This window comes from Passer montanus, unplaced genomic scaffold, assembly GCF_014805655.1.
Source record: "Passer montanus isolate IOZ18808 unplaced genomic scaffold, ASM1480565v1 scaffold218, whole genome shotgun sequence".
In the NCBI taxonomy this organism is placed as follows: Eukaryota; Metazoa; Chordata; class Aves; order Passeriformes; family Passeridae; genus Passer; species Passer montanus.
The window spans coordinates 280,932-303,195 of NW_024366792.1; the positions used below are offsets into that span (position 1 = coordinate 280,932).

At 39.9% G+C, this 22,264-nt stretch overlaps 1 protein-coding gene across 4 annotated transcripts in view; it reads left to right on the top strand.

The window, feature by feature from the left end:
• Nucleotides 1-22,264, top strand: part of PLPPR1 (phospholipid phosphatase related 1) — a 118,072-nt gene that overhangs the window by 56,690 nt on the left and 39,118 nt on the right. For 3 of the 4 annotated variants that reach the window (XM_039709582.1, XM_039709581.1, XM_039709580.1), the window contains one exon: nt 18,718-18,789. The exons of the other annotated variant lie outside the window; for it this stretch is intronic. In XM_039709582.1, the coding sequence (XP_039565516.1) occupies nt 18,718-18,789 (72 nt within the window). The remainder of the gene's footprint in view (nt 1-18,717; nt 18,790-22,264) is intronic. 4 annotated transcript variants of the gene reach the window in all.

A 22,264-nucleotide genomic window follows, 5' to 3' on the forward strand; every position in this document is an offset into this window, starting at 1 on the left:
GCTTTTGAGACCAAAGTAAGTGCTTTTTTTTTTTTTTTTTTTCCCTTTTTTTTTTTTTTTCAGAGGAGCTGCCCCAGACACCAAGCCCTGTGCTGGATTACCTGGGTTAGGGCAGACCCTATTTTTGTTGCTTTGAAGCAACCATGAGCATTTATTAACAGTGTGACACCTTGCTGTTGCTGTGAAAAGCAGGACAGCTAAAAATAATGTTGCCTGCTTTCCTGACAATGTTTTTCTGTGGAAGAACAATCCAGCAGCAGCCATGCTAGCTGAACATAATAGGAAAAGAGTCAGTAAAAAATTATCATAGGCCTGTTCCCCAGAATGTGCTGTCTCCCCCACTGGAATCTTGTCCTCTGATTAAAAGTTTTTGAGATATTTTCTCATAAAAAAATAATGCTGGGCCTTGATTGTCATGTCAGATGCCCTGCCAGTAGGTATTTACTGCCTACTCTGCAGTGTGCCTTCATGAAATTGTGGTGGCAGAGGTAGAAATGAGGTGTCACAAGGAGTTTGGGCACTTTAAATACCATCATGCTTCAGTCTGTACAACAATGACACAATTTCAGCCGTTATTCTAATTTCCATTTTTTTCTCGTTTCATTTTCCTCCCACTGAACTAACTCATAGCAGTTAGTTATTATGGAACCTGACCTGAAGATGAATGGCTCATTATAAAAACTTAAACCCTGTGCCTGACTCTACAAATTCTTTTTTATGTTCAAAATATGAAAGTTTTAATAATAAGGAGATAGCATGTGATGTCTAATCTGAAATGACAGAAATGTTTAATCAACATTTTCATTCCCTAATTGGAAGTACAATGTCACATTATGAGTGGATTTAAATGCTAAATAGGGAATCATTAAACTAATTTTGATCCACTTATCAAATCTGAGTCCCTCTCCCAAATAATGCAGGCAGCTTTCTGGATGATTCTTTATTATATTATAAGAGGTGTCATTACAGTCTGACATTTGTCACCAAATGTGTGTAAAGATTTGGTGCAGTACATTTTGTCAAGCTTGTAAACAATTAACTAGGGTGTGCAGCAGACTGAGATTCTCCTTTTCCCTACCCTGCTTTGCAGACAGCATCCTGAAAGAAGCCTTCATGAGGCTGTCTCCCAACCTTAGTTTGGATTAGACAGAGGTTAAATAATAGTGCAAAGATGCCCCTCTCCACAGCTTCCAGAGCCCTTTGGAGTCAGTGATGGATGCAGAGATGCTTTTGATATGCCCTGGATCTATCCCAACAAATGCCAATGGTGCACAGCAGCCTGTGTGAGGATTTGTTGATGGCCAGAACTGATCACTGAAGTGGTCTCATGGATGGCAGGCAAGCATGAAAGGAGGAGAGGCAGCGTCTGGGATGACAGGAGGAAAATTATCCCGTTCTTCCTTTTCCACTTACGGTGGCCAAAGCTCTTTGTAGGGCATCTCCTCCCTCCTTCACCCGCTGGGATAGAGCAGTGTCAAAAACATCTGTACCAACATTTCAGCACAGCTGTGCCATTGTTTTGCCACCCGACTTTACAAGGTTTGATCCAGGGACTGCTGTATTCCATCTTTCCATGGAAGGATGTGTGCTAGTTGAAGTTGGTGAAGGGTACAATCACACCTGGCACATGTGTTTTGTACATGAACATGCAGCCAGTTTTCTGCAGATGAGGAATAAATTGTCAGAATTTTTATGTAAGCTTCCCGAGGTCTGGGCAGTGCCAGGGATAGAAGTGGGAGAAATGCAATGCCTGGCAAATCCCAGTCCTCTTCCTGTGGGACTGGTGAGCTACCCTGAGGTCTTCATCTAAAACATTGTTTTCCATGCTCTGTGCTCTTGCCTTCTCTTTGTTCATCTCATTTTGGCAGTCAGCATTCTAGGAGAAAACTCAGGCTAGGGGGCTGTAAGAGAGAATTCAGTATGGCTTTGAATTTGGTAGGTCTAAGTGTTGTTCTTGCTTTTGCAGCCTATTTGACACTCATCGTTAGTGACAGGAAGTGCAAGGGGATGTGGTAATTGCATTTAGCAAATAGATGTTGGAAGGAAAGTTCCATACTGTGAGTAAACAGCATCCCCACAACTACACATGACTTCAGGGGGAAGGCATGAGAGCAACTCTAGAGCCATTGTGTGTATTTGAATGGTGGTTTTTGAAGAAGCAGTATCCTTTTCTTCCTGCAAAGAAAACCCTCTTCTCAATGAGAGTAAGAACTGTAATGGCTCTCTGGGCAACAAAAGGAGAAATTTGGTCTGGGATTTCTGCTGATGAGGCATTTTCTACTTCGTTTTTGCCCCTCCTCACTGCAAGCCCTGGCCTGAGGACTAGAGCTGTTCCAGGGAGTTATCTAAGGATTTATTTTTAAGTACAGTTACTGCTGGAGGAGTTGGACGTATCTGAGGTGTGTCTTTGCACATGAAAACACTAAAATTTTCTGGAACCAGATTTAATTAAATTGTCTTATATTGATCAAAGTGTTACCAAAAGGATTTGATATATGAGTGATGTATATTCTTCATTGTGCATCATTGTGGATTATTGTAGTCCTGACTTTGACAAGGCAGTAGGGGCAGACTCAAATGTGTAACACCATTAAAATTTAAAACATTGGACATCTTTAAATTTTGTAATCTGAAGATCCCACTTTTTCACACTAAATCCATTATTCTGCCCTCAGGAAACTTTTGCAGGCAGAGTGGAAACTGTTTCTTCTTGACAGCCCAATATGTAGGACATTGCAAAGGGCTGAGGATTTTATACAGAAAATATCTCCTCCCCTTCTCCCAAATGAATAAAATAAAAAATCTGAAAAATAAAAAATTCTAGTCTTACCTTTATTTTGGTACAAACTTGGATTTGAACTGTAGGCATGCTGTAACCTCACAGGATTTCTTCAGTGGGGTACATTTTTTCAGTTTCTTCTGTGGGGTACATTTTCCTTTACTTTTGGCTATTTCATATTTGGACAGATTGAATCATCTTCAAATATCAGTTCAAATGTAATTAAAAAAAAGTTTCAACTTACAGAAGCACTGAAGGAAAGCATTCTTCTTCCTTGCCCACATACATTTTCGTGTCAGTACTTCGTGTAGTCAAGCCAACAGCTGAATTACCGAGTAGCAGGAGAATTTCTGCAATACTGAAATCATTTGTGTAAGTGAGACAAGTACCTCTTGAACTTCTGTTTGTGATCAGCATCACAGCAGGGTTGGGGAGCTGTGAAAAAATCAGTGAATTTAGAACATTGGTGACATATGTGGCACTTGTTTTATTATAATTTCTCGGTTAGGTGTTCTGAAAATTAAAAAGGTTTTGTACATTTGGGTGTACTGGCTGGTGCCCTCTAATTTTTAGCAGTATTTGGGAAGTGTGAAATGATCTCTTACATTTGCTGTAGTCCTCAAAGATACATTTATAAGAGACATTGAATGTATTGGAAGTGACTTTTTATTTGCTTATTTTTAAAAAAGAATAATTTGTCTCATAAAAGCTTGCTGGTTGCATTGGAGCTTTAATGATATTAAAATTACATAAAACGTAGAGATATTGGATTGCAATTTTGGATATTCAAAATATAGTGTTTTTGTCAAGATAATGTCCAGTTCTCCTAGAGAGTGCAAAATAAATTCTGTCAGAATTTGACATAATCTTTAACTGGAAAAGCATCCCAAGGTGAACTAACTTGAAAACAGCTGCAGCCCTTAGTGACTCCATTCTTTCCTTCTCCATCCATGCCAGGCTTGGATGTGCTGTGCTGCTCCACAGGGATGTGTCTGTCATGTGCTGGTGTTGTATGAACTGCCTGTCATTAGATGCCCACTCAGGCTGTGAGAATTGGTGCTGACAGATGCTGTGCAGATTCAGAGGGGCTCCTTCTCATCAGCAGGGTGATGTTTCTACACAAATCCGTGTACTTCAGTCACTTCTGTCTTGGGATTCATTGTTTCTGATTTTATTCACTCAGCATATGTATCCATTTCTCCTTGTTGCTCTTTCTAAAAATCTCTCTTTATGTTCCCCATTTGCCACTCCTTCCTCAGCATTTGCTTTCTTTGTCCTCCACACACCTCCTTTGTTCCAGGTGACTGGATAACTCCATATTGTAAAATTGACTTAATCTCAGTGAATAGGTGTCTCTTGAACACTGGATTAGTTTTGTGGAATTGCTAAGCAGCTTTCATATAACCTGACTATAAAAAAAATCCTTCAAAGTGCTTCATAATTAGACAGAGAGCACAAATGACTTTTGGCCAAACTAGGCACTGTGAAATAAATCTGATTATTATTTGATTCTCCTTAACTTCTTGAGGACCTATTAAAATTAACATTAAGGGGTAACCATGAGAGATTAGGTGCTTTACTGAATTTTTCTTTAAAACATAAGTGAAAGAAGGCTTGTATTCCTGCTTGCAGACACATGATGCCTTTTTTTTATCCTACCTGTTATTCTGAAAACGTCCCATTGCAAATAATCAGTTTGACAACCTGAATAACATCGTAGACTGTCCACCAATGAATCTGGTAGACTTTTCCAGGAAGGGATTAAAGGTACCAAAAGATCTTTGTCTTTATGCATAATAAAAAAATGCATTTGGAAGTAGAGAAAAATGCTGTGAACAAATTGCTTTACCTGTTTATATTGTGTCCTGAAGCTAGCCAACACTTTTGAGAGCTACTGTAATATATATATTGCTCTGTTTAATCAGGTTTCTAAAAGGAATTGTACAGGTTTTTTAAAATACTTAGCAGTTAGGGAGATTGTATTTGCTCTGGTTCTGAAGTACAAATGCATTTTTCCCATTTGTTAGTTAAAACAAACCACATAGCTTTTTTCTAGAAAAACTCCTGATCAGAAGGTTTATATAAGTCTTTGAGAAAAGGGGTTATGAACCAGGCATTGTTCATGCAGGTGTTCTCTGTATACAGAAGTCTGCAAGCCATATTTGATGCCTTCTAAGGTGGAAGGTATTTCCAGTTATTACTGAGCTGCTTTAACTAGGCTTAAAATAGCAATGTGAAAATACACAGGACACAATTTGTAACTGCCCATTTTTTCCCTCCTTTCTTTTCAGAAGTATACTTAGGTTTTAGTTTCATGGATATTGCCCTTACTATGTTAACTTCTCTTTGTTTGCCTACTTCAAAAACCTAAGGGATTTTCATGTTTTCTTTCCCAAGCACACCACATAGAGCTATTTATTTGCTCGGATACATGCAGATTTGGAGATCAAGAAAGGTGCAGTGCATCATCAAATTATTGACTGCTCTGGTGGTGTAGGAGTGTGCCCCCTAATGACAGAGTGGCAAAGCTATCCTTTGTACCCCAAAAAAAGGAGAGAAGCCCAGAAGTTTCTCTCAACGATCCGGTCAAAAGCCACCGCATAGGACCTCAGGGATTTCACCAAAAACTTGAGAACATCTATTTGCGTAGAAGCCAAAAAGTCCTGCCTGACCCATCAGGTAGAAAATAAGAGAACAAAAGAGCTTAAGTGCTTTTGTGAGGTGTTTTTACCAGGAGCAGACCTCTGCAGCTGGCTCGAGTTTTTGTATTTGTTATTATGCCTTTTATTAAACCTGTTTTGTTTCTAACACTGCAGCAGAAGCCATCCTGCTTATTTTATGCCCCCAAAATAATAGCTGAGCTATCCTTGGGTGTATTATATTTCTTTTGAGAGCTTATGAGACCTGGCTCAAGAAAAAGAAATATAATACTGTGATACAGAGCAGATTCCTCTGATCTGCATCTGTGAATAAACTTTTTTTTTTTGTTTTGGTCTGTAGGAATATCCCTGCACTTGCTTATCATGATAAGGTACATGAGGTTCTAAAAAGAGAGGAAAAGAATCAATAGGGATTCACAAATGCAGTGTAAGTAACCCTAAGTACTACAGTCAAGCGTTTCCAGAACTAATCAATGGGAAAGACATGAAAAATGCAGGAGCAAAAGAAGATGCTTAAAGCATATTTTGAAATATCAGACCCATCTCAATTTTTTGACAGTGATTTTGTCATCAGGAGAATTTTTAAAAGTGGAATAAGTCTTTTGGAGCATCATGCCCAGTCTCATCAGGACTTGATTTCTGGTTCCAGACCAGCCACTCCAGACATTGAAAAGGAGAAGTTTGTTTCAGCAGTGTTTCAAGGGTGAAGTCATTAACATCAGCCTTATGGCAAAAATATTTGTTTCAGTGATTTAGCTTTGAAAGAATATCAGCATTTTCTGCTCTCTAGAAAGTCCAACTGAGTTTTAATATCAGCTTCAGGAATTAGTCTGCCAAGCCTTGTGCATCACATACAAACCTAAGGTATTGCATCAACTCAGAACTTCTCCAAGCTTCTGGCAACATTTGGGTGCCTTTTTGTGGGTAGCAAATAGCTTATACGTTGTGATGTCCCTTCAAATTGCTTTAGAGAGAGATCTTCTCCCTCTAAAGTGCAAAGGAATAATCCAGTTGCCAGTACCTGAGTAACATGAAATAAATAAATCTATTATGAATGCAGCAGAATGTGGCAACAGCAACAACACAAAAAACCTTTCTGGAGAAATGATACTTTATATTTCTGTATTTATAACTTTCTTGGGCAGTGCACCACAGGTTTCATGATCTATTTTGTTACTTCTGGGGCATTTTGAAGGGGCATCTGGTGCTTCTTCTCAGCCCGTTCTCACATCCCAGCATTTTTGCAATAAACAATTCTTCCCTGATGTGTTTCCTTCACTGGTGTATTTCATCAGGAATTTCTATGAGGTGGTGGATATAGAGCCAAGTAGTTTGCAGATCCCATTCCTGAAGTCAGAGCAAATGCTTTTTACACAGGTGGGCTTGCACACATCATTTTGTCACAACTGTGGCTACTGCTCAGTGGAGCTGTTGAAGAGACTGAATGAAAATGGATCAATATGGATGTGTTTGCAGGAAATAAGTGAGACAGTAGGAACTGATGCTTTGAGAGTTGTTGCATCCTGTGCACATAATGCTAAATGGGCACTCAGGTCTTAACACACATGAACTTATTACTGATGATGGTATGTGAGTACAACAGTGGTGACAGACTGAACCTGAGTTGTAGAGTGAATGAGCCTTCATGGATTATCTTCCAGCTTGATGTCACACCTAAAATGATACATCTGATTCAGTTCAGCTTAGGGTCAGATTTAGGATATCTGTATAAATTCACAATGATAAATTGTGCAAGGTCTTCCTAGAACACTCTAGTTTTAAGTTAAAGAATCAGGAGTTAAGATGTATCTTTGTCTTGAAACAGAGTGATTTAATGGTCAAGATTTCTGTTCCAGATAGACTCTTAGAAATGGTTGTTAGGTGCATGGTTGCAATATTTTACTGAGAAACAGTCAATTTTTAAAGAGTTGTTTCACAGTTCAGGAAACCAAATGGGTGCTTATAATGGTGTGTAACTCTTACTTTTCAGTGACGTGCTTACAGCACCCACTGGGATTAAGATCTGCATCACACTGCACATCCTGAGAGTCCCAAGGATGGCTGTGGTCTCTGTCAGCAGAGAGTCTGCTTGTTTGCAGAGGGCCAGTGCAAAGAGCCCAAAAGATTAAAACATACCCAAAACCTGCTGTGCATTTCTTTCTCTTATCATTTCCTTTATGACCTAAACACAAGAGCAGATGAATGGGAGAAACCATGTAATAGGATGGGTTTAAAATGCATTTGAATGATTTCTTAACTTTTCACAGTTTTAGGTCATTATTAATTTTTTATGACTCTAGATTAATTATTGATTAGGCCTATGAAAAATATGCTGCAATAACGTTAAAGGAACTTAGAAATAATGATGCAGTTATTGCTGGAGTTGCTGTCAGTTTTCTCATGAGTTCAGTAGAGTGCATCCTATAATTTAAAGGATAGCTACACTTGGTATTATAGCAGCCAAACTTTTCCTGTGTTTCCTTCTCCCACCTATTAAATGTCCCCAAAATCAATAATCTATTGTTCAGTGCAACTTTTGGGGTTTAGGTTTTGCATACTTGACAGAAGCTCTAATAATAGTGCTAATCCTGTATCAATACTTGTTACATACTTCACTAAAGCACAGAAATTTAGTGTGTGATTATGTGCAGACACACAATATTATTGAATTAATAGCACCTTTATTTAGTTTACAACATATATAACAGACTGCTTGATTTCTCAAACCTCTTTGTGAGTTGTGCATGCTTCATGCAGAGAATAAGGTTAGAGAGGCTTTAAAATAGTTTATGTTACTTTTTCACAGTGGAACTATTGATTGAGTTTCCATTTAATTCACTGTAGTCTCAACAATGCATTTTTTATAAAATTACAGCAAAAAGATCTGTAAATGTACTGCATAAATGTAGTCTAGTTTCTTATTCAAGCCTGACCAATGTAAGATTTCAGTTATAATAGAGTGAGTTAACTTTTCAAATAGATTGGTTAGTAGATTGTACTTTTGTGAGTTTTATAGTTGTGCTAATGTTTGACTTGTAGCTAGCTACATCAGTAGTCATCAAGGATCTTTATGATCTTATTTAAACTGGCCAAAGCAAAAATCAGTTCAGCTCTGTTACGGTGATGGGGAACATACTGAAACTCTCAAACTGATCAAATTGTGGGAATAGAGGTAGTTTACATATAGTATAAATGTGGTATCATGTGAATAAATACCAGCATTGGTTTAACATGCTGAGTTTCAGGCTTTTTCATTCTTATTGAAAATATATTTCTGTAGAAGGAGTAAAGCAGTTTGGGACTTGGAAAAAACTCAAACTAGCTGTATTTGGACAAGAAAAGCAACCAGGGTCAATCAAGTGAATAATAAACTCAAGTCTTTACTCCTTTGAGTTAAAAAGAAAGGTTGTGGACTCATGGAATGACTTAGGTGGGAAGGGTTTTCTGTGGGTGTCTGGGCATGATGCAGCTCAGAAAAGCAGCAGCTGGGTGGAGTTCCTTTAGGCCTTGTCCAGATGAGTTTTCAGATTTTCTTATAGGTAACCTGGTTAGTTTTTGAGTATCCTTATAGGAAAATACTTGTCCTAATATTCTTTCTAATAAAGTGATGCAACGTGGTGTGAAAGAAAAGGAATCTAGGCCTGATGACAGAAAAAGAAGGGAGGATACAGCAAAAAAGAGAATGGGTAGCAGAAAGCAATAAAGAAATTAATCACGTAAAAAAATCTTCCTTCTTGACTTTTAGAGGTGTGTACAGTTGGAATCCCATTTTGCATACCCAGTCCCATTTTCTTGCAGGAACTTCACGTAGGTATTGGCATGTCAATATTTTAGAAACCAAAATGTTGGAGAAAGATTCCTGTTCAAGCCTTGATACCTCACCCTGTTTTGTGAACGCAATTCCTGTGCTGCTTTTTCCTAATATCTGCATCCTGAAGTGATTTCCACTGCACTGTTTTCCATACTGTCCATATTCAGCTCCCTATAAAAGCCATGTGTGTCCCTTCGTGACTCCTGCTGCTGGACCCTGGTTTAATAATACTTGGTTTAGTAAGAAGGAGATTAAACTGCCCTTAGTGTATGTGGAGACTTGTTAAATGAGCATCTAAAGGATCATCAGTAATGTTAAATCTGGGTTCAGACATGACTACTCTTAATTATATCCAAACCTTGTAATGAAAAATAGTCATAGCAAATAGCTTTGAATATTTCTCTTTGTTTTGAGAGGGCTAAACATTGAAAAGAGAATGGTATCTTCAAGAGAAAGGGGAAAAAGTGAGTACCAGAACCTGGTGGGATTTTATGAAAGTTTTCAAACCACAGGTCCTCTCTTCTTCCTTACCTTGCATTCAAAATTTCATAGCAAAATTATTTCAAGTTCTGAAAAATTAAGCAGTCATTATTCATTTTTTAATATGACTGCTTGCCAGTGTTAAAGAATTGTATTAAAGGATTGGCTCAGGCACAACATGACTTGCATGCATCTCCTCTGCATGCAGCAGAGGAGATTCAAAGTAGTGATTGTTTTTTTAAAAGCTTCCTGTTCAGCTGGGAAAATGTTGAAGGCAAATAAAATGGATTTCATAATGCATTATACATATTAATAAGACTGTGAAGTAAAATGTCTTTGACTGTTTTCTGTTTAATTTAAAACATTGTGTCTGTTTGATTTTTATGATTGGTCTAAGAGTTGTGCAATCTTGGTAGGTAAAATGTCTTTGAATGTTTTCTGTTTAATTTAAAACATTGTCTCTGATTTTTATGATTGGTCTAAGAGTTGTGCAATCTTGGTATCAACAGTTAGTATTTTTGGCAGTAAGTGCTGCATTTATCAATGTCTAATGACTGTGAACCTGCACTACTCTATTAAATAGCATGGATCTGGAAGCACACACAAGTATTATGAATTTTAATAAATGCTGCTCTATGAATGACAAAGATTCAGAGCTCCAACCAGCTCCAAAGTTGTCAGCTCAGATGAAAAGCTTTTATACCTGGTAGAACAAGGCAACAGGACAAGCAACTAAGGACGTGATAAGGTCAGTATTGTTAGAGTAAGGCTAGATTTGATTTTCTCTCTCCTACACATGAATTCTACAGTGCCTTGGCTTTCGCTGGACACAGCAGTTTATCACAAAGGTATTGGAGCACAAAATAACTAAATACAAACACATCAGGAATTTCCATAAGAAAATACTGGAATTTATTTTTTTTAGCATAAATTTTGATATATTATACTTGCTGAAACTCCAGTAGTAGATCCCATGTTGTCCAGTTAGTTCACTTAGGAAAGAACTGACTATGCTGGATTTTTAGGATCTATTGTTGTGTGTTGTGTGTTAATACAAACCCAAAAAATATACTACATCTGTGCCTGCAAGGCATTGTCACCTTTAAGGCTTCTTCAAGATGTTGCAGACTAAAAGGAAAGTGAGGGAATTGCAGTGAGGGTTTGTACAGGAAGACTTTTTTGCTTTTTGGAGAGGCCCCATCTGCCGTCCTGGGGCCTTCGTTGCTTGATGTGAACAGGGAGAGCAAACTGGGCAGGCAGATTGCAGGTTCTCTGCTTTGTGATTTAAGCCACATCAGCTGCTTGGAGATGCCATCAGAAAAACACATGACATTTCAGAAGAAAGTAGCCTGGAAACTTTGGAGTAGAAAGATATCTCCCAGTAAATTTTTCCTTTCCCCAAATTAAATTTGGGTTCCACCAGGTTTCACTCCAGTAGGATTTAGGATAGGATGCAGAGCAGCATTAGCAAGCAGATCTCCGAAACTCTGCAACACCAGCAGTACAAAATCACATTCCTTTCTGCATTTGGGCACTGTAAGGGAGGGGCAGGACAGCAGGGAGCCGCTGTGTCTCTGTCTGTGCTCTGAGGGGTTATGGTACCTGCCAGACCTGCAACACAGAGGTCCTTCAGAGCATTTCCTGGGGTATTTTCCATTTGTCTGCTGTCCTGGCATGAAAATAAAAAATGCAGCAAGGCTGCTTCTGGGCCTGTGCTGACCATTTTCTCATTACCTTCTCTGCACGTCTTTCAGTGACAATTACACTGTGATTTGTTTGTGTACTAGTGCCACTGGAGATCTCTCTGTCTAAAGACATCAAAGTTCTCCACAGCTATTAAGAGAATATTAATTCTCGTTGTCCCCAGCCCAAGCAACCCTTGCACCCAGGAGAGTGACATCCTTCACCAACAGAACTTGTGCTTGTGAGCTGGGCTCTAAACATCTGTCATGAGCAGGAGTTATCTAGAGAAGGGTATAAAATAGGACTGTTGTATCATCTCTGCCATGGTGTTGCTACAGCCTCTGGTCAAATGGAGTGTCAGTCTGCTTATTAGTTTGTTACAGATTTTTTTCCCCAGGTTTGGAGTTTTTGTTATTGTTTTGGGGTTTCTTTAATAGAAAAAACCCTTGTAAATTGCTGGTACCCATAATTCCAATGTCAGGCAGTTTTACAGCTTTCTTATGACATCTGTAATTTTATGTCAACCAACAGCTTCAGTAGTTGACATAAAAAGTAAAAGTAAAAATTTCTGCATCTGGCACTTGAAAAGTCTGGAGTCTTCCCCTGTTTGCCAGACACAGCTAATGACACAGCAGTATCTCCACTCTCATCTGAGACTTCCTTGGTCTTCTGGGAACTCTTAGGAGTTGTCAGGGGAGTCCTGGAAACTCTTGGAGGAACATTAGGGTGCCAGTGAGGACAGCTAGGTGAGCCCATGTCTGCTAGCAGCAGCCTCTAGTCAGCTCTGCCAGCTGCTCCTGATCCGAGGAGGCTCTGAGCTTGCAGATCTTGAGTCCAGAACAAGGAGACTCAAGTGAGACACTGGCACAGGTTGCCCAGATTTGCTGCAGCTTCCAAACCCTGAACCTTCAACTGCATCAGGAAAACAGATGGAATCTCTGTTTACCAGGGTTGATAAGTGGAAACTCCAGTGATGATGAAGGTCAGAAGCTGGTGGCTTCTGGCCCTTGGGGAGCAGGCCCCTGTTCCACATGCAGATCTGAAGCCATGAGAAGAGGTTCAGTGCCACGGCAGCTCCCTGGATGAGAACCCTGCACAGGGAAGTACCTGAACCAGCTGAACCTGAGCCACATGGCAAGAGAAAGCAGTGAGTGGTGGTGCTGAGATATTCTCTACTTGTGGAGAGTGAAGGCCCCCATGAGTGATTTCCTTGATACTGCTGGTGAGGATGAAGGTCTGAAGAGAACTGGGTGGATCTGATGGGTCCACACTTGAGGTCACAGATCACAGAATAGCCTGAGTTAGAAGGGACTCAGAAGGATCACCAAGGATCACCAGGCTATAAGTGAGTGACCCATACCTGTGTTTGTCCAGCTGATGTCAGCAGCAGGATTTGGCTTCTTTGTCCATGGGACCCTCTTTGAGGATCTGGACTGCTCAGAAGGCAATCAGCCTGACCAAATGGAGCAAAAGCAGCTTTGCTAGCAGCCTGGCCAGCCTGGAGAGGAGACCTTAAATTAAGAGTGATGGGAGTGGAAATAGTGACTAAGAATCACTTGAGGAAATGAAGGAACAGGTTGGAAGGACCAGTAAAGGACGAGGACTGAGCAAAGAACCCAGCATGGTGTGAGCAGAAGGGGCACTAATCAAGAGAACGATGAAATGGAATCCCACCAAGCATAAACACATAAGGAAAGAAGTGCCATGGAAAGTTCTCGATTCACTTTTGGGAAATCAGCACAATCAGACACTTCTCTTGCACTCCACATTTAATATCTTATGACTCAATCCTTTCGTTCACCATGAGACAACCATATTCCACAAACACACACTCAGGATTCCGGATTATGAGTCTCAGTCAGCAGGTAAAATTTGTTTCCTACTGAGTACCAGCCTGAACCTCTGATTCCAATTACCATCCTCCCTCTTCTGCAGAAAAGGACAGATTTTTCAAGCAGTGGGAGGAATCTCTGCCTTGTTGGTGTTAATGAGAGCAACCTGTCAGCAACCTGTTCCCAGCACAAAGGGTTCACAAAGTGAATTCAGATTCATAGCTGGCATAGCAGGCAGGTTACCATTAACAGGTTTTCTTTGTCCAGTTTAATGGCAGGTGTTCATTGTCAATCAATTGGCAGCTTGTTTATTGGATTCAGTGCTTATCTTGAGGCCCGCTTTCCTGGCTGCTTAGTGTGGGCATTTCTTCAACATCTTTGTTAAGTGACTTAGACACAGCACTGAAAGGGACACAAAGCAAGATCACAGATTATACAAAACTGGGAGGAGCTGTTGACTCCCTGGAGAGCAGGGAGAGCCTGCAGAGGGACCCTCAGTGAATTAGAGAACGGCAATGACCAACGATGTGGAGTTCAACAAGGGAAAATGCTGGACTCTGCACTGAGGATGGGACAGCCCTGGATGTATGGACAGACTGGGCATGAAAAGAACCTGGGAGTCCTGGTCGATGACACGTTGAGTCAGCAATGTCCTGGCAGCCAAGAGGGACATTCCTGTCCTGGGCACACCAGGCCCAGCATGGCCAGCCAGGCAAGGGAGGGGATTGTCTTGCTGTGCTGTCCACTGGGATGGCACTGCCTCAAGTCTAGGGGAGATTGGGCACTACAGTATAAGAATGACATTAAAACTATTAGAAAGTGACCAAAGGAGGGGCAGTGAGTTGGTGAAGCACCAGGAGGTGAAGCTGTATGAGGAGTGGCTGAGGCCACTTTGTCTGTTCAGCCTGGGGAAGATGGGACTGAAGGGAGACCTCATTGCAGTCTGCAACTTCCTTGTGAGAGGAAGAGGAGGAGCAAACACTGATTTCTTCTCTGTTGTGTCCAGTAACCTGAGGGAATGACCAGAAGTTGTGTCAGGGAAGATTTAGGCCAGATACTAGGAAAAGATTTTTCACCCTGAGAGTGTTTGGGCCCTGGAACAGACTCCCCAGGGCAGTGGTCACAGCCCCAGCCTGACAAGGCTCAAGAAGCGCTTGGACAATGATCTCAGGCAGAGGGTGTGATTCTTGGGGATGGTTCTGTGCAGGGCCAGGAGTTGAACTCAATGATCCTTGTGGGTCCTTTCCAACTGAGCTTATTCTGTGATCACTCAAGACCAGGGCTGCACTCAACCTTTGACAATTCTCAAAGCCAGGAACAAGTGCATGGTCACACTCTAACATGTCTGTACACTGAGGTACATGCTGTGGGAAGGAAGTGAGAGGTATTAGAAGTCTGAATGCTTTTGCAGGGATATGATTTTGCTGGTGTCACAGTGACATGGAGTCACTCGTGTGACTCCACACAAGTGGAGTGCTCTGGATAAACAGGCATTTTCAGGAAGGGCAGGCTGGGGCACCAACAAGGGAGATTGCATTTTCAGCAGGTCAGCAGGGATCATCTCTTCTGCTCAGTGCTGTTGGGATGCATCTGTGCTGGGTCCCCCAGTATGAGAGAGACTCCTTCCTGTGATACCCAGGGACAGGATCAGAGGCAGTGGGCACAAACTGCAACACGAAATGGCACTTAACATAATAAAACCTGTCATCATTTAAGGGTGATGAAACTCCAGGGTAGATGATGTAAAGAACTTGTGGAGTCTCTGCCCTTGGAAGATGATTAACACCCAACTAGATATGGACTTCGACTGCCTGCTCCAGCTGACAGAGCTACAAGCCTGAAGTCAATTGAGGCGATCTCCAGAGGTGCACGCCAGTAGGAGCAATTCAGTCACAGTGTGGTACCTTCTTCACAGTTGCTTGTAGCTGGTGGCTCCATTTAACTGTTCCCTTGTTTGCCATGTCTTCTTGATGCTGAGGTAACTGCTGTAGCACGAGTTATAAGGGAAAAAGTATTTTATTTTTACAGATGACGAAATGGAGGCACAGGGTGACTTGCTTACAGTTACTCCTTAGGTGAGGGTCAGGGTCTCAGTATCTACGTATGACCTTTTTTACCTTGACTTTTGCTTTAGTCTGAAGGCATGACTAGTCTCAGATTTACCTGAGAAAACCCAAGTGTTTATTGGTAGGTGCTATTTGAATACTTGCCTTTTCTCATCTTCATAAGTCTTTTCTTTCTTTAATGACCTTGAACTATCAGCAGAATTTTTTGTAGCAAAAGAAAATTTTTTTTCCTCTTAGAACTAAACATTTATCAACTTACAGCTCCATAGCACCAGCAAAACATTTTAAAATATATCTTAGTAATAATTAATTGCAGCCCTCTGTAAAGCTGCTGGCTTTGAAACACAATTGCTCAGCCTTTCCTTTTCTTCCTTTCCTCAACAGGTAGCAGTGAAGTGTTAGTCATTTAAAAATAAGACAAAGGGTTTTGATGCATATAGAGAAAAGAGGAGGGTTACAAAAATGTCAAAGTGCCATGCCACTATAGGAAGAAGAGTTAGAATATTAGAGAGACTGCTTCAAGAAGTAGTTAATAACAACAAAAAAAAAAGAATATGGCAGCAGGGAAAATAATTAAATATTGCAATTTATTGTGACTGATTGACCTGAGTGTCATCTTTGAAGAAAAGGAGCACAAATAAGGCCCAGGTGCGCCCAGTAAGCCCTCTGATTGCAAGGACACAAAAGGTATCAATGCTTGTCCAAGTCCTCAGAGCAGAACAGTAGTTCTGTCACAGGGAAAGAGCAATAAAATGTGTTCATTTTTGCCATATGGCTGGTGGAAGGAGAGACCCTGCTGCAGAAACACTGCTGTGACAAAAGGTCTGACCACAGCCTCTTGTCTCTCTGTGCCCATCTACTGCTGAGAAATTGCTTGCCCATTTCTAACCCCAAGAATGTCCATATGCCATGAAGCTTTCAGAGAAAAGGCTGACTATTAACACCTTTTAAAATCAATGGAAATAGGACCATGTGTTTCAAAAGCAGCAAGAAAGGGGCCAAAGAATGTACAGTGTCTCAGAGTTTGGCTTCTCTGAGGCTTTGTGTTTATCCTGGGATTTTCTGGGTTGAGAAGTATTGTAGAAAAACAGTTCTGTTCTGTCTAAGAATACAGTTTTCTAACCAAAACTAGTTACTGCTGTTCTTCTAAACCTCACAGCCCTCGAACTTGCAGTTTACCTACAGTGTTCACTAAAAGACAATGTGGGTTATGTGCTGATTTGCTTTGGAATTAGGCTTCCTTTTTTCTCACTTTTGTATTGCCCAAGGTGACCTTTTAAAAACCTGACAGGTTTGGTTTCTTACTGAGATTCTCTCCCAACAGGGAGACTGATGACAAGAACAAAAGAGATGAAAGTACTGCCAAAAATGTCTGAGAAGGGAGCAGATTTGGCAAGTGCTTTCAGTGTGAGGAAGGTGAGGGAATGAGGAGCTGCTCTTCCTAACCATGCACACTCTAGGAATTTATTATAAGGTTTCTGTCTCTGGAGAGATGTTCCCTGAACTTGCAAGGCAGAAATGCTGAGAAGAGGAAAACAGTTTCCCCTTTGTTTAGCCTGATAAGATCCAAGCAGCTTTTAGATCTGTCTGATGGACATCTTTTTTACAGCTTTTTTGGTTTTCTGGCACAATGATGAGTGGATGAGGCAATGGCTTGTGGATTATAGAGCAGATGGATAATTGGTAGCTCCTTTCTTTCAAGAAAAAATCTGGGAATCATCTTCTGGACAAGGAACATGCACAGGGTATAAGACTAAACAACCATTCATTGGGATGAGAGAGTACACTGCACTGCTGTTGCACTCCTTAGTGTTTGTTTATATGTCAGAGTGGGCAAAAGTCCTCAACTTCTTCTACCTTGAACCTGTCTCTAAGACATGGCTAAAAATGTCACCCAAACCATCATTTGTATCCATAAATCTGAAGTTTGAGAACAAGAAAAGGGAAAGTAAGGGTTGTATTTTGGTGCTTTTCACTTTGTGCAGATCTTTGTTCCTTTTGTATTTTGCTTTATCCTAGTTCTCATTTTCACCTGATTCTCCCACTATCAGTCCCTTCAATTTTCAGAGAGATGCTTGCTTCTTTGCATACAAAGACACATTAGAAATCAAACTATACCTCAGCATCTCCCTGTGAACAGTTTTGCTTGGGTACCACGTGAAGATGATAGCAGAGCACAGTCCTGAAAAGCATACTGAAAAGATGTGTAAGTCTGTTGTGTCAGAATCCTGCGTCCTGTCAGGATCTGTTGCTTCTCGACACTTGGACAGTAAATTGTCCTGACACCTCTATGTAAGTGAAAATAGTCATTAAATTAAAAAGCCTTTAGAGTTCATGATGGATTTAACAGCTTTTATGAGCCATTTGTACAGTGAAAACCCATTAGTCAGTGAACCATTATCAGGGTTGCAGGGCAACTTGGAAGCTGTTTAAGCCACAGGCAGCTTTTCAGCTTTCCAGAGCAGTCCCTGTATTGGGCCTTTTTGGAGGACACAGATACATGGAAATAAAATGTGTGTGCCAGTCAAATCAATGGTTTTTTATGGAATGAGTATGGTACTTCAAAGCAAAATAAACTGCTATTTTGTGATTTTGATTACTGAAACTAGGCAGACAATGAATTATGACAAGATTTTGCACTATTTCTGATGGACTGGGTGACTCATGTCAGTGTAGTCCAGGTTAAGAACTGCTGTCAGAAAGAATCAAACTCAAAGTAGCCTCTCACAGAAGAACACATCTTGTTCAAAGTTAGAGGGCAGATTCAATACCAAGTTCTGATTAAACTCTTTGGACTTGCTCTGAGTTTTCAGGACTTTTTATTACTTTCCTATAGGCAAGTATCAGAGAAAGTTTCATGAATTTGGGTGTTTCTGAGGCTGGAGCAGACCAATAGGTGGATCCAGAGCATGGTTTAGAGGAGTAAACCCTGAATCCTTTTAATCACAATTTGTACACCAGTCTTTTGAGAACACCCTGGCAGATATTTTCTATGTTCTGTCCTTCTTGTGGGCATGAGGTGGAAAGTGTTCCTCCTGCATTTAGAAGAAGCAGTGAAGAATATTCCAAAATCCTCCTACCAAACAAGTGGCTGTTCACAAGTTCTGTTGAAGTACAGAAGTTTTTACTGGTGTGTTAGAAGCTGGATTTCATGGAGTCAGTAAGAGCTCTCTTAACAAGTCCTGGAGATGATCCAGCATTTTGTACTATTTGTTTTAGTCAAATGCTGGATAGGCACAATAACCAGTCCTGTGAGTGTAACTCATTTTTGGTCAGTCCCAAGTGATCACAGGTGTTTTCCATATCAGTGTCTCCGTTTGCTCTCTCTCTCAGCTTCAACATCAAGCCTTTCAGCTTGGGGAAGGCTGTGCAGTGCTGCATTGAGTGCCTATTCTTGTCTTTAAAGGTGCTGTCTTACTGGTGCTGGTACATACATGGAGTTCCAGTGGTGTTCTCTTCATCTACAGATGTCTTGATGGTGAGACAAGGACACAGATCAAGCAGGACAGAAGAGAAACAAAATGCTCTCGGTTTCTTTAATTCAACACCAAAATAGTCAAAATATAACTCTGCTTTGCTTCTATTACTAAAAAAAAAAAATCATTCTAAACAGATGCCCTTTTAATGCAGATGCTTAGAAAATTACTTAGTCTCCACCAGAATTTGTAGATCATTTTAAAGTGTTACGTGCTGAAAGTAGCAGTTTCCTGGCTGTCTGCCATTTGGAACTGGGTAGAGCATTAATGCCACCTGCTGAAAAGTCTCATTGGACCTGCTCAAGGGAAGATAAATATGTTATACTTGTGGCTTGGAGGTTTTAACAACAACTGGTAATGTTGATGACATTCTTCAGGTGGTAAATAAAACCACAATTTTTTTAATCTGATATATTCTTCCTCTTGACAGGTGGAGGTTTAATTCACTTCCCCCCATGTATAAATCTCATTCTTTATCATTTATTATCATTTATCTGAAAGGGTATCTGACCCCATGTTTCTGGGGTCTTAAAGGAGAATTGTAGTTCTAAATTTTTGTTAAGAGAGGAGTCCTGATTTTAATACATAGAAGATAGCCAGTGATTTCACAGGAAGTTCAGAATGTCTGGATTTATACAGCTTTTTGAGGAACACATTTCATTTCACTATTGTTTTTAGGAAACTGATTTTTACCATAACAAAGGTCTGCCTGTACCTGAGAAAAAAATATTACATGAAATACAGAATATGTATTTGAGGGACAGAAAAAGTGTGGGATGTACCATGATGTCCCAGATACAAGAGTCAAAGCTGGAGAGTCTGGCCCTAAAGCAAGACCTACCTAATTTTACACAGTAGTTTGCTACTGTAGCAGTCAAGCAGCTTTCTGATCCCCGTCTTTAAAGTGTATGTCTTTTAAATGTTGCTTAAAGTCCCAATCTTACTATGTATTTAAAACTTTTCTTAATGTTCCTTAAAAATTCCATTCCTGCAATCAAGTGGTGATGTGAAAATCTCATCTTCAGTTTAAAAGAGTTTTAGTTTTTCAGCTTTTTGTTGTGGGGAAAAAAAATTTACTAATGTAATTCCTGTCAAAATTTTTAATTTATGTCTCTTTGCACTACACATACAGACAGACTGTGGATTGATGTAAATTAAACAGATTTTAATCCAGGAAGGTCAGACCAGATTCAGTAGCTTCCATGCTATTAGTGAACAAAGTGAGAGTGAGATCACAGTGTGCCAGAATGTGAGAACCAGCCCTGAGTAAAAGACCAAGGAGCAGAGCCAATGCAGTGGAAAGCTCTTCCTTTTTAGCTCTGACCCCTTCAGTCACCAGTTTACAGCTAGATCAGCTTTCTGACAGAAAATCTTTGTGAACCACCTTCAATAAGGTTTAGGGGGGGAAAAATATTCTTTTTGTTATGTTGGAAAACTAACATAAGATAAAATGCTACAGGCATTAACTCCTGGATTCATACTTTGTAAGTAATAATTACAGTATCACTGTGGCTGCTTTTATTTTAAAGTCAGTGGAGAGGGAAAATGTTGCTATATAAAACTGCCTTCTGGAAACACCTCCTTTCTCCAGGTCAGTAGTAAGGTCAGAGTGCAAACATAGAAAAGTTGGGTGCATGATCTGATGTCAAGAAGCAGCTGATGCTTGTGAACAAATACTCCCTGAGAGGGAAGAACCCACCTATTCTTCCTGCTCATGATAATCCCCTTTGAAACTGCTGGCTGAAAATTTGCTGGTCTTAAAATAATTTTCTCCCTTGTCAGACTACACAAACCAGGAACAAAGACTTCTTTTAAAAGTCAGTCAGAATAATACAGTACAGTATTAACCAAATTACTATTATCACCAAATGACCTGAATTTCCAGCTATATTAAAAAAATGAGATTATGTTGTGAAAAATACAGGGGAACCCCCAAATATATTATATCTATATAATATTAAATAATAATAATAATAATAATAATAATAATAATAATAATAATAATAATAATATATTTATATTATTATTTATAGAATATATATTAAAAACATTATAGGCTCTGCATGGATGTTTGGTAGTGTGGTATTTGGAATTTAATGTTGCATTAATGCCCCCTGCTGATAAGCCTTCAAAATCTAGTTTGATTCAAGCTCAGAATGTAATAGTCTTCTGCATCAGTACATCCCTTATAATAAAAACAACAACAACAACAAAAATCTAGCATATATCTCGTCATCACTGGGTTCTTCTTAAATAAATCACATTTCTTTTAAGTCTGCTACATAACAAGGTCTGTCACAAAACCAGTAATAACAGCTCCGTCGAATTTTCCCACATTAATCCCTTCTGCTCGTGATGTAGTTAAAGGTCCAGTTATGTAGTATAATTGGATAGAATCTGAATTTTAAAGGAGAAAAAGAACCTTTTTATGATGATTTCATAAAGAAAGCAAATCATTGTAATGAAATGCAACTTGCCAAAAAAGCAAAATTGCAAGAAGTTGAGCAGATATACAAAGTTGTACTAGACGACTCTAAGTCACAAAATCATTGAGGTTGGAAAAGCCCCCTAAGAGCACCAAGTGCAGCCATTGACCCAGCACTGCCAAGTCCATCACTAGCTCATGTCCCTAACCCATGATCCTAAATTATAAGCCGTTTCACAATTTTATCATCTATTTTCTAAGTAAATAAAATATTTTTTTAGTATTGATTTTTACAGAGATTCTCACAGCACAGGTATTACTTGATTCCACAAGAGAGAGGAGGATCCATTTTCTCCCTCTTCAAGCCGTGGAGAAATGCTTTTCCTCTGCTGACAGTAATTAAAAAGGCACTACTGTGCTTTATCCAGTTTCTGTCACCTGTGCTGCTGCATCCTTCCTTTATCCATTTATCTCCCTGTTTCTCTGAGGTGCACAAAATCTCGTGCAAGTGCCCATAGCGTTGGCTGACCACCTGAAGCTTGTGGGGACATCTACCCCGGCGCGTCACTACGTCTGAAGAGAGTGAGAAGACCTGTCCCTCTCCAGCATCAAAATCTGAGCTTTTCTCAGACAGAGCTGATGTAAAGAGCCCCTCCCAAGGCAGCCCACCTCTTTGTGGTACAGTGAGAGAAGGCTCAGGCTGTTACAGACAGAGTGTGGGTAGACGTCTCTCCTTACTTCAGGCTGTCAGTTTCAGCCTGTGATCAATCCATGGATCATACTTACCTGTCAAGGAAAGCAGGCTTAAATTTATTACATAAGAATCACTGGTGAAAAGTAAAAGTCTTTACATGAAAAAGTTGAAAAACTTTGTTTTAAACTGAGAAACCTAGAGTAGTGTATAAAGTGCGCTGAGTTATATCTGAGTTATATAAATTGAGGTAATCAAGGTATTTCATACTGTTGCTTACTTTATTTTCTACATATGAAAAGGTTTTACTGGTTAGAACGTTTTTATGCCTTTATGTCTGTTGCCATTAAGAGACTTGTAC